The sequence below is a fragment of the Schistocerca gregaria genome, chromosome 7 (assembly GCF_023897955.1).
Source record: "Schistocerca gregaria isolate iqSchGreg1 chromosome 7, iqSchGreg1.2, whole genome shotgun sequence".
NCBI classification, from domain to species: domain Eukaryota; kingdom Metazoa; phylum Arthropoda; class Insecta; order Orthoptera; family Acrididae; genus Schistocerca; species Schistocerca gregaria.
The window spans coordinates 532,297,900-532,311,105 of NC_064926.1; the positions used below are offsets into that span (position 1 = coordinate 532,297,900).

A 13,206-nucleotide genomic window follows, 5' to 3' on the forward strand; every position below is an offset into this window, starting at 1 on the left:
GGTGTCATGTAAGAAAAACAGTTTGAGATACATATACATGTGTGAGGTCAGGATATGTTATAAGTTTCGTGTAACTTCCATAAATATCAAAGTAAATGGCCTGAATGTTCGATTTAGTCATCAGCCCCATTGGAAATTTGGCGCCCGCGCGCGCCCACCCACACACACACACACACACACACACACACACACACACACAACAGGTCACTGGGATGCCACTTTTTTCTCATCTGTTTTGAGAACATTCAGGTTTGTCAGCATCAGCTCTGTATTCAGAAGTGTTATTTACATCTGCAGTCTCTCTCTCTCCCTCTCTGTCATGTAAGTAGGGAAATAACCTGTTGGTTAGTAACTATTCGTTTTGTTTTAATTTTGTTGTTGTTATACTCTGTATAATGGGGAGTGGAATTCAATAGTAGGAAAAGGAGGAGAAGTTTTTTTGTGGGGGGGGGGGGGGGGGGGGATGAAAAAGGAAGCTGGCCCAGTAGAATCATCTACATAAATAATTCAGTCATCACTAACACTTGGTTTAAGAATCATTAAAGGAGGTTGTGAATGTGAAAGAGACCTGGATACACCAGAAGGTTTCAGATTGATTACGTAATGGTTAAACAGAGATTTAGGAGCCAGATTTTAAATTGTAAGGAATTTCCAGGGGCAAATGTGGAGTCTGGCCACAATTTATTGGTATTGAACTGTATATTGAAATTGAAGAGTTTGGGATGTGGTAGGAAATTAAGGAGATGGGACATGGATTAGCTGTAAGAACTAGGGGTTGTTGAGAGCTTCAGAGAGAGCATTATACAATAGGTGACTAGAAAATGGGATAGAAATACAGTAGGTCAGCTTTAAGAGATGAAATAGAGAAGGCAGCAGAGGATCAAACAGGTAAAAAGACAAAGCTCAATAGGAATCCTTGGATACATGAGCGGTATTGAATGTAATTGATGAAAGGAGAAAATTTAAAAATGCAGCGCATGAAGTAGGTGAAAGGAATACAAATGTTTTAAAAAATGAGATTTGTAGGATGTACAAAGCTGCTAAGCAGGAATGGCTAGAGGACAAATGTAAGGATTTAGAAGCATTTTCGCTTAGTGAAAGAGATAGATACAGCCTACAGCAAAATTAAAGAGACCCTTGGGAAAAGAATAGTAACTTTATGAAAATCAAGAGATCAAATGGTAAACCAATTCTAAGCAAAGAAGGGAAACCTGGAAGGTGGAAGGAGTATGTAGAGGGTCTATACTGGGAATGTGAATTTAAAAGCATTATTATAGAAAGGGAAGTGGACATAGATGATACTGTGAGAACAGTTTGACATAGCTCTGAAAGATCTAAGTCGAAACAAGGCTTGATAGTAGATGATATTCTGCCAGAACGACTGATTGCTTTGGGAAGGCCAAACCTAATAAAACTCTTCCATTTTATGTGCAAGATGTATGAGACAGGGAAATACCCGCACAATTCAAGAAGAATGTAGTGATTCAATTTCCAAAGAAAGCAGTTGCTGACAGGTGTGAAAATTACTGAACAGTCTGTTCAATAAGTCATGGTTGCAAAATACTAAAGCGAATTCTTTACAGAAGAATGGAAAAACTTCTAGAAGCAGACCTCATGGAGGATAAATTTGTTTCCGGAGAACTGTAGGAACACGCAAGGCAATACTGACCCTACAAACTTATCTTAGAGGATAGGTTAAGGAAAGGAAAACTTATATTTATAGCATTTGTGGACTTGGAGGAAGCTTCTGACAATGTAGACGGGAATACCCTCTTGGAAATTCTGTAGGTAGCAGGGGCAAAATACAGGGAACAAAATGCTAGTCACAAGTTTACAGAAACCAGGCAGCAATTATAAGAGTCAAGGGGCATCGAAGGGAGGCAGTGGTTGAGAGGGAAGTGAGACGGGTTTGTATTCTCTCCCTGGTTTTCTTCAATATACATTGAACAAGCAGTAAAGGAAACCAAAGAAAAATTTGGAGTAGAAATTAAAGTTCAGGGAGAAGAAATAAAAAGTTTAAGGTTCCCCGATGATATTGTAGTTCTATCAGAAACACCAAAGGGCTGGAAGAGCAGTTGTATGGAATGGACAGTGTCTTGAAAGGAGCATGTAAGATGAACATCAACAACAGCAAAACAAGGATAAATGACTGTAGTCGAATTAAATCAGATGATGCTAAGGGAATTAGATTAGGAAACGGGACACTTCAAATAGTAAAGGAATTTTGCTATTTGGTCAGTAGAATAACTGATGATGACCAAAGTAGAATGTAGACTGCGAAAGGCAAGAGAAGCATTTCTGAAGAAGAGAAATTTGTCAACATCAAATATTGATGTGAAGTTTTTTCTGAAGGTATTTGTCCGGGGAGTGTAGCCATGTATGGAATTGAAACATGGACGATAAACTGTTTAGATAAAAAGAGAATAGAAGCTTTCAAGATGTGGTACAGAAGACTGGCTGAAGATTGGATGGGTAAATCTTGTCATTAATGAGGAGGTACTAAATAGAAGTAGGGAGACAAGGAATTTGTGGCTCAGCTTGACCAAAAAAATGGATCATTTGATAGGACACATTATGAGACATGACGGCATCACCAACTGATGATCCTGTAGTCCCTTTATACCCCCAAACCTAAACGAAAGGTTGGAGGAAAGAGTGGGTGGTAAAAAGTCTTAGGGAGAGACCACAAGATGAATACATTAAGCAGGTGCAAAAAGATGTAGGTTGCAGTAATTATTTGGAGATGAAGAGGCTCGCACAAGATAGAGTGGCATGGAGAGCTGCATGAAATCAGACTTCAGACTGAAGACCACGATATGTCACATGTAACACTTCTATTGACCCATTCCACATCTGACCAACATGGACCCATGAAATATTTACAGGGCTAACAGTAAATAAAAATATAAATAAAATACTAGTATTATATTTGTGACACTGAATATACTCCAAAATAAATATGAATCTATGGAATATTCAGGATGGCATGTGAAAATATCATGAAAAGGATAGTTACTACTCACTATATAGCGGAGATGTTGAGTTGCAGATACTCATAACAAAAATACTGTTAGAAAGTGAGCTTTTGGCCAAGAAGGCCTTCATCGGAAGTATACACACACAAACAAATGTAACACACACATGATCACTGTCTCCAGTTGATGAGGACAGATTGTGAGTAGCTGTGCTTGATGGGAGAAGCAAACGGGTGGAATGCGACATTCTTCATTTCAATGACTACTTCACAGCCTGTGCCATCTGGATCCTTCCCAACAACACCAGCTTTTCTGAATTACACGAGTTGGAATCTCGCTGAAACATATCCTACAATATTATAACCCTCCTGGCCTCAATCTTTATAAGTTACTGTTCTTATCCATTTAGCCCCTTCTCTGTTACCATTCCAGCACTGCAAAGCCCTCTGTGCCACCAACACATCCATAGTCTTTTTACTTCTCGCCTTCCCCGCTACGCTGCCCCCTGCCCTCGTTCTAACCTCCCGACTGCATCTAGCTGTACTACCCCTTTCTCTATCTTGTCCCTTTATGCTCCCACAAGCTGCAATTCACCATCTCCCAGTGCTAACCTGCAATGTCTCCCTCTCCAGACCCAAGTCTCCTCATTACATCCGCTGTCCGCTTGCTTCTCACATCATGCACTGCTGCTCCCAGTCTGACCACAGCAGCTGGAGACAGTAGTTGCGTGCACACGTGTGTGTGTGTGTGTGTGTGTGTGTGTGTGTGTGTGTGTGTGTGTGTGTGTGTGTTTTCGTTCCTATCTGCGACTCAGCATCTCTGCTTTATGGTGAGTAACATCTATCTTTTTTCTAAATAAATATGATAATTTGTGACTTTTATGAGAACCTGATTGCTGTGCAAATTACATTAACCCAAGCATAATCAAACAGTGGAAGAATGATCAATTGATGAAGTATGGGAAACAAGAAGCAACCTGAGATTAACCTAGATATCTTATATATATTTGAAAGCTACAATATTGACTCAATCTGGTTTAGCTTTTTGAGGCCAGAATCACATTGTGTAAAGATCATCTCCTCATATGCAGCAGTTCTCCATAGCTTGTTGCTAAACTGTGGGGGTAATTGATCATCTTTCCCAGTTATATTCTGTATTGGATTGTAAGAAGGGTAATTTATTTGTCTAATATCTGATATTCTACTGATATGTGTGTGAAAGAGGACTGATTTGTGCTGATTATATCGACTGAAAACACAAGGGCTTTATAAGAGTTGTTATTTTACATAGTACTATATTATAATGCAGTTAAGATCAGTTACATAACATAATTTTTTCTTTCGTACATGGACTAAGCAGAACACAGTTTATGATCACCCATACTGTCATTGGCACAGAGCTTGGGAACAAACTGGTGGTCCCATTGGTCAGTTATGGCAGAATTTGTAAAGTGAGCAGCTAGTCAGAAGTAAAGTCCAGAGAGTAGCAAAAGTCATTGCAAGTGTGCACAAACAGTTCACTGAGAAATGCAAATATAGGTGAGATCAATCACTTTACGATCAGTCAGTGGAAAATCCAGGAAGGAATGACAATAACATTATAGAAAGGGTAAATTGCTACTCACCATATAGAAGAGATGTTGAGTTGCAGACAGGCACAACAATTATGAAAAGGTCCATAATATTGATTTTACGATCAGTGGCACATATCAAAGGGTTCAGAGAATAGTGAGAACTGCCAGACAAGTGCTGTGTGCGATATTTATGGACACTGTTGTATCAGTAGAGGGCCAATGTGGCATGTCCATTGTGATGCACTCCACAGGAGCAAGCTGCAGTCCTAGTTTGAAGCACGAGTATCTCTGATCTTCCCTCCAAATTGATACTCAGGTTCGTTGTGGAATTCAAATCAGTGCTGAATACTAAAATAAACATCTAAATTAACTACTTTCAGCTGGTGTCACTTGGATGTGGTAGCTATATCCTGAATGTTAAAAGGTACTTTATGTTGGGAGACAGTATTCAAACTGATAATTTTCACAGGTCATAACAAGTAATTTAATAAAGATATGAAATATATTATGACCTTGGCGGTGCAGTTTAATAAAATTATGGTTGTGTTTAGATGGTTTAGAAACCCAAGCAGTTTGTTAAGCTTTCCAATACTTTTAATTAATATTTCATCAACACAACGATGATATACTACTGCATAAAGAAACTTGAAATTTCCATGCTTGCTTTATCCTGTTGTTCTCAAAAATTAGTATTTCACTTTAATTGTGGAGAATGACACTAATTAAGCCCATTGTGACTTTTAGTGATATCTTCCTGAACAATGAAACAGAAGCTGTGATTTATGTAATTTAATCCAATGTCGAATTGCTCAGTTGGAATATTGAAGATAACTTCATATTTAACGTAAGAAGTATTTTGCCAAAGCCTACATTGGCGAATCAAGAGCTCCTTCAGCGAGCCTTTGTGGTCATTCGTTTAATGGATCATTAATAATCCTTTCACCCAAACTAGCAAGTCTTCCAATTTGCATATGCTCTTCTGCATTTCATCATTGTGCAATACTGTATGTATATCTGTGGTACAAGCTGGCTGAATTTCAGCTCACTTGTTACACTGTTATAAAATATTGATCTAAAATGAGTATTTTGTGACTTTGAATTCTCTTATAATGCATTTTGCACACCACCTGACTTATGGAAATTAACTGCTAACACACAGACACATATCGAGATTGATAATCCTGAGTCAACCCAAATCCCTAGGCTAGTAAGTTTTTGCCTGTTGTAGCTGATGTTTCTAAGAGAGAAGAACTGAATATCACATTAAAATAAAAATCATTGTTATTCATCATTTGTATTAGCTACTTTACAATTCTTCTCATATTTCATTTTTTATTTTAATTTCAGACTTATCTTTATTTTTGAGAAACTGGAAAATAGTAACAGACATGGCTTCAAACGCTATGCGCCAGTTGGAGGAGAGGCATGTTGCCAGTAAAATTGAGCGTATGGTGTGGTCCAACAAAATGGATCTTCTAGCATTGTCCAATGTTAGAGGTCAGTATTTGTATTCAATTAATTTCAGCAGCAGTTTTCTACCTTAGATATTGGATTTGCGACTGATGTTAACTAAACATTTGCTCTTGAAAATAAAATGGTGTTAATAATATTTGTTACAGATGAGGAGATGTCTCCTGGCAGACATAAAAAAATTAAATTATATTTGAATGTCCATCTTTCATAAGTTTCAAACATTACTTTATCTGGGTAAAGACAGCAGGCATGTTACAGAAACTGTATATCATGTGTGCTGAAGGAAGAAAAAGTTTCTCCAATCCATCTCATCAGAGACAAAGTGTGTAGGAAATGATTAGGAAGTAAAATGAACAAACGGCTCGTATGAGAGAGCAATATTTTTAGATATCTTGACAACAGAGAGACTACATGTGAAATAATATTAACATATATAATGGAAGTATCTGTTGCAATTCCACTGTAGTGAAAGCAGTTACTAAATGCACAATTTGCGAAGAAGGCAAGCAGGGCTTCAATGGTTTCTGCAACAGATGAGCTATCACTGACATGTTAAATTTGCAAAACAAAAATAGAATGTTTAGAGGGTGTTCCACACACATACAGACAGGTTGTGGTCCAATTCTTAACATGCTATCTGCCAGCTTCTGTAGAAATGAGACCTAATTAACTTGATAATGGATAAAACAAATCCACATTTGTTTAATAATTTGTAAAACTGAGGTCATGCACTCTCAGTACAAACGGGATCAGAGCCAAGAGGTAGAACCTAACAAAACCTCACGCATCAAGAAGAGAGCCTTTTGTGATACATATAGTGTCCACAATTGCAATTTTCCAGAGAAACACAGAAAATTATTATCTTATGTTGAACTGCTTTGCTAATTAAAAACTTGTACATAAGCTATCATGGTAGAATTTGTTACTGAAAATATCTTTTTTCATAATTGATTTTATAAAATTATTCAATAATTGCACCACTTGACTGCTGCACAAAGACCAAAGTAGATAGCATAGAAGCAACCAGTTGCAATGTTGAAAGTTCTTAAAACTGTTGAAAATATGTAAGACATCAGGCCATGAGGGAATTTCTCTCATATTATACACAATGTATGTTCCAGTTAACTGTCTTCTTAGCTGAGATTTATTGGTAATCATAGAACAAACAGTCGTATTGGAGAAGTGATAATTATTTCTGTGAAAATGCAGAAGTATAGTGTAGTCTCATTAACATCTGTGTACTCCAGGATTCAAAATCATACTGTTAGCCAGGATGTAATGGCCTATTGAGAGAGAGAAACCTTTGTGACACATGGTGAGTAATCTACACTCACATGAAACATAATTCACATATTTGAACAAGATATCTCACAAAGTATGGTTGCTAACAAACAGATGCTTTCTACATAACTAAACTTCTCAAGACGATCAACATCGTGACACAACTTCAGCTGATAGATACTACTGGAAAAGAAATTAGTACACCCATTTAGAGATTTCCAATTCACTCAAGATTTAATTGTTGCAACAGTGCATATGGAGTTCATGAAATAAGTACATTTACAGATCAATATCATAAGCAGTTTTGAGATACCAAATAAGGACTCATGCTGAAACACCCATGTTAGTACATAATGTAGCCTCCACAGGCAACAATGCAGGCACTGATTCTGGCATCTAGTCGACCTCATAGGTGGCAAATACTGTCATAGGATACATTATGCCATGTGAGCTCAACCTGTTTGCATATTTCTGTTAGAATTGTTGGCTGCACACATCACTTCTCGTCCCATAATATCCCACAAATACTCAACTGGAGACAAGTCCAGAGATTGTGCTAGACAGGACAGCTGCTGCACATCTTGCGGAGCACATTGAGTTTCATGAGCAGTGTATGGATGAACATTATCTTGTTGGAATAACACATCACCTCCCTGTTGTAAGACCAGCAGAAGAATGGCTCTAACAGCATTTTGTATGTACCGACTGCCAGTTAGTATCCCCTCCAGAAACACCGACGATTAAGAGGTGTAGCTTATTGCACCCCAGACCATCAGGTCTAGGGTGGGGCCAAGATAAGGCATTGGGTGGGGCCAGTATTTCTTGGACAAATGCACTCTATGAGACAATGCTCACCAGGTTTAGGTGTTCGTTTTTCCCGCTCGCTGTTCGGGAGTGGAATAGTAGAGAGATAGTATGATTGTGGTTCGATGAACCCTCTGCCAAGCACTTAAATGTGAATTGCAGAGTAGTCATGTAGATGTAGATGTCTATGTTGTATGTGCCAACAACCATCACTTCCATGCAGGAAAAATCTGCTTTCATCACTGAACACCACAGCGTGCCATTCCGTCTTCCAAGTGATCCTCTGATAGAACCAGTTGACCTGTGCAGGTCAATGCTGTGGCATGAGCAGAAGACAGGCTAGAATTGTGCATGTCTGTAATCTCACTGCTAATAAACCGTTCACAGTAGTTCATGCCGACACGTCGGAGCTCACAAGCCCTCTTATCTGTGCTGTGTTAACTGTACGATCTGCCACTGCTGCCCATAACAATTCGATGATCTTGGCAGGCACGTGTTCTGTGTGGATGTCCAGAACCTCGTCTACAGATGTGAGTGTGTTCACATGACCACTGATACGAGCATTACACTGCTGATGCATAATGTCCAGCTTGTGTGGCAATTCTCCAAAAGGCCCATTCCACTTCATGGAAAGCCATAATTTGGCCCCAGATGACACTCTGGTATGTGTGCCACTACGTTGTCTGTTGTCAAATGAGTGTTGAAACCATTATCAGTCCATCTACTAACCCCCAGGTGGCATATGGCATCTTCAGATCAAAATCCATGCCATGTTCCCAGATGTAATATTTTTTTTTTTTCTAGCAGTATATGATGTATGAGCACATACAGGTCATATGGAAATATTTTGAACCATAAAGCTCTTTTCTCCACTATTCAGTGCAGCCCATCATTGTAAATTTTCAATTTACCTACCTAATATTCCACATTCTTCTGTAATACCACATTTCAAAAGTGTCTGTTCTCTTCTTGTATTGTTTTTCCTTCTCTTTACCCTCTGGACATGGTTATATTAAAAAAAAAAAGAAGTACTTTTCAGAAAAGATTTCTTACTTTTAAATGTATATTTGATGTTAGTACAGTTTTAGTTTTCAGAAGTGCTTTTCGTATTATTGCAGCTACATTTTATGTTCTTTTAAATCTGCCATTTCTTTTTGCTCAGTGTACAGACTGAATAACGTTGAGGATAGGCTAGGACTCTCATCTCTCAACTTCTGCTCCACTTACGTGTTCGAGTAGTCTTAAAACGGCAGTCTTCTGGTTCAGAGCAAGCCTTAGACGGCCTTTCTCTCTGTGTACTTTATCTGTAATAATTTCAGAATTTAAGAGAATGTGTTTGAGTTGACATGAGGTTGTACAGAGTTTCAGGGAGAGCATAAGGGAACAATTGACAGGAATGGAGGAAAGAAATACAGTAGAAGACGAATGGGTAGCTCTGAGGGATGAAGTAGTGAAGGCAGCAGAGGATCATGTAGGTAAAGAGATGAGGGCTAGTAGAGACCCTTGGGTAACAGAAGAAATATTGAATTTAATTGATGAAAGGAGAAAATATAAAAATGCAGTAAATGAAGCAGGCAAAAAGGAATACAAACGTCTCAAAAATGAGATCGACAGGAAGTGCAAAATGGCTAGGCAGGCATGGCTAAAGGACAAATGTAAGGATGTGGCGGCTTAACTCACTAGGGGTAAGATAGATACAGCCTACAGGAAAATTAAAGAGACCTTTAGAGAAAAGAGAGCCACTTGTATGAATATCAAGAGCTCAGATGGAAACCCGGTTCTAAGCAAAAAGGGAAAAACAGAAAGGTGGAAGGAGTATATAGAGGGTCTATACAAGGGTGATGTTCTTGAGGAGAATATTATGGAAATGGAAGAGGATGTAGATGAAATAGGAGGTACGATACTGCACGAAGAATTTGACAGAGCACTGAAAGACCTGAGTCGAAACAAGGCCCCCGGAGTAGACAACATTCCATTACAACTACTGACGGCCTTGGTAGAGCCAGTCCTGACAAAACTCTTCCATCTGGTGAGCAAGATGTACGAGACAGGCGAAATACCCTCAGACTTCAAGAAGAATATAATAATTCGAATATCAAAGAAAGCCGGTGTTGACAGATGTGAAAATTACCAAACTATCAGTTTAATAAGACACAGCTGCAAAATACTAACACGAATTATTTACAGACGAATGGAAAAACTGATAGAAGCCGACCTCGGGGAAGATCAGTTTGGATTCCGTAGAAATGTTGGAACACGTGAGGCAATACTGACCTTATGACTTACCTTAGAAGAAAGATTAAGGAGATGCAAACCTACGTTTCTAGCATTTGTAGACTTAGAGAAAGCTTTTGACAATGTTGACTGGGATACTCTCTTTCAAATTCTAAAGGTGGCAGGGGTAAAATACAGGGAGCAAAAGTCTATTAACAATTTAAACAGAAACCAAATGACAGTTATAAGAGTCGAGGGACATGAAAGGGAAGCAGTGGTTGGGAAGGGAGTGAGACAGGGTTGTAGCTTTTCCCCGATGTTGTTCAATCTGCATATTGAGCAAGCAGTAAAGGAAACAAAAGAAAAATTCGGAGTTGGTGTTAAAATCCATGGAGAAGAAATAAAAACTTTGAGGTTCGCCGATGACATTGTAATTCTGTCAGAGACAGCAAAGGACTTGGAAGAGCAGTTGAATGGAATGGACAGTGTCTTGAAAGGACGATATAAGATGAACGTCAACAAAAGCAAAACAAGGGTAATGGAATGTAGTCGAACTAAGTCGGGTGATGCTGAGGGAATTAGATTAGGAAGTGAGACACTTAAAGTAGTAAATGAATTTTGATATTTGGGGAGCAAAATAACTGATGATGGTCGAAGTAGAGAGGATATAAAATGTAGACTGGCAATGGCAAGGAAAGCGTTTCTGAAGAAGAGAAATTTGTTAACATTGAGTATAGATTTAAGTGTCAGGAAATCTTTTCGGAAAGTATTTGTATGGAGTGTAGCCATGTATGGAAGTGAAACATGGATGATAAATAGTTGGGACAAGAAGAGAATAGAAGCTTTTGAAATGTGGTGTTACAGAAGAATGCTGAAGATTAGATGGGTAGATCACATAACTAATGAGGAAGTATTGAATAGGATTGGGGAGAAGAGACCTTTTGTGGAACAACTTGACCAGAAGAAGGGATCGGTTGGTAGGACATGTTCTGAGGCATCAAGGAATCACCAATTTAGCATTGGAGGGCAGTGTGGAGGGTAAAAATCGTAGAGGGAGACCAAGAGATGACTATACTAAGCAGATTCAGAAGGATGTAGGTTGCAGTAGGTACTGGGAGATGAAGAAGCTTGCATTAGATAGAGTAGCATGGAGAGCTGCATCCAACCAGACTCAGGACTGAAGACCACAACAACATTGGAAAAGAACAATATTAAAAATGACAGATAGGAGCCCATACATCAATGGTTTGATCTGTTTAACAAGTGACCAAACTACTTAGAACATGAAAAAGGATTGATTTTAATAATAAATTAAAATATTTTCTCATAGAAAAATATTTATATTCATTCAATGGATTCTAAGACGCTGCTCATGATACACCATAAAGTAAAGTAATAACAGTATAAAATAGATGCAACACTGTATTATGTAACATATTTTGTAAATGTAGTTGTTGTTGAGTTATTATTTCTGACTTATGCAAAACCCATATTGTACTGGCTCCATGCAAAGAAAATGTAAATAAATAAATAATAAAAGTATGACTGACCTTAACTCGTAAGTTGATCTAAACATTGGCAAGATGGAGATGAAGGGTTTATATGACCTCTGTGGTACAGCATTGCATTGTCCAAAAAAAAGAAGTGCCCCATTCTGTTACTCTAGTTAGTACTGTTCGAAACAAACTAAAAAAAGTGTTGTAAATATATATGGAAATAATACTGGAGATGCAGCCTGTTCTTATCGATATTCAATCATCATCCTATATTTTACATCAGACAATCTGCATGTATCATTTTGAAGTTGTACTGGCATTACAACAATATTAATGGCTATATTGTGAGTGAACAGTTTTAACAGTGAAGTGCAGTCCTGTTATTCCCTGCAGAAAGACATTCGCCTGACTTTAATCCCAAATAATTCTGGCCATGGGGGAGTTTAAAGGCATTGTATTTACCATATATGTTGACAGTGTGCACACATTACAGTACCATTTGCCGCATGCCAGTAATCAAATACGAGAGCACCCAGCCCTGTTTGCATGAGTTTGTGAGTCATTGAAGAGGAGGGCTGAAAGATGAGTATGAGTGAGTGGTTACCTTGGCATTGTTTATTTTCCCCGCAAAGTTTTATTTTGATTTTCAAACGTATTCTGTATTTTCAGGTGAAGTTGCATTGCACAGATTAACATGGCAGAAGGTTTGGTCATTTCCACCTCCGTCAGAAGGATTGTCTGTGAAGGGAATGGCATGGAGACCAGATGGGAAGGTGATTGCTATTGGCTACAGCAATGGTATGTTAAAACAGAATCCCATTACCTTTCAGTAGAGGCATAAAAACACATGCACACACACGATGAAGTCCACCTAAAATACAGGGTGTTTATAAATGAATAACACTTTATAATATTTATTATATTAAACTTACAGTTATAAATGATATGTCAAATGAAAGAGCAACTCAAACAGTTTTACCAAGAACCTTATAAATGTTCAATGTGAGCACCATTTGTCACACGGCACACATCAAGTCTATAGCTGAGTTCTTCCCAAACATTGATAAGTGTGTCTTCAGTGATTGTAGCAACATCTGCTTCAATCTGGTTTCTTAATTCAGCGAGTTCTGCTGGTAGCACAGGCACGTACACACGATCCTTGGTGAAGCCCCAAACTAAAAAATTGTATGGTGTTAGGTCGGGGGAATGTGGAGGCCATGCAAAGCAAGTCCTGTCATTGGGCCCCTTGCAGCCTCTTCAATGCACGGGTACAGTGAAGTTCAACCGATTGCATACTTCCCTCTACCAGTGAGGTGGTGCACCATCTTGCTGGAAAATGAAGTTCTCTGGCTCATCTTCTTCCAACTGAAAGAAGAGTCATTGCTCTAAT

General features: G+C 38.5%; 1 protein-coding gene across 2 annotated transcripts in view; it reads left to right on the forward strand.

Moving 5' to 3' along the window:
• Positions 1 to 13,206, forward strand: part of LOC126281228 (anaphase-promoting complex subunit 4-like) — a 124,196-nt gene that overhangs the window by 4,325 nt on the left and 106,665 nt on the right. For both annotated transcript variants that reach the window (XM_049979993.1, XM_049979994.1), the window contains exons 2-3: positions 5,896 to 6,045; positions 12,486 to 12,614. In XM_049979993.1, coding sequence (XP_049835950.1) covers positions 5,937 to 6,045; positions 12,486 to 12,614 — 238 coding nt within the window. In that variant the 5' untranslated portion in view covers positions 5,896 to 5,936. The remainder of the gene's footprint in view (positions 1 to 5,895; positions 6,046 to 12,485; positions 12,615 to 13,206) is intronic.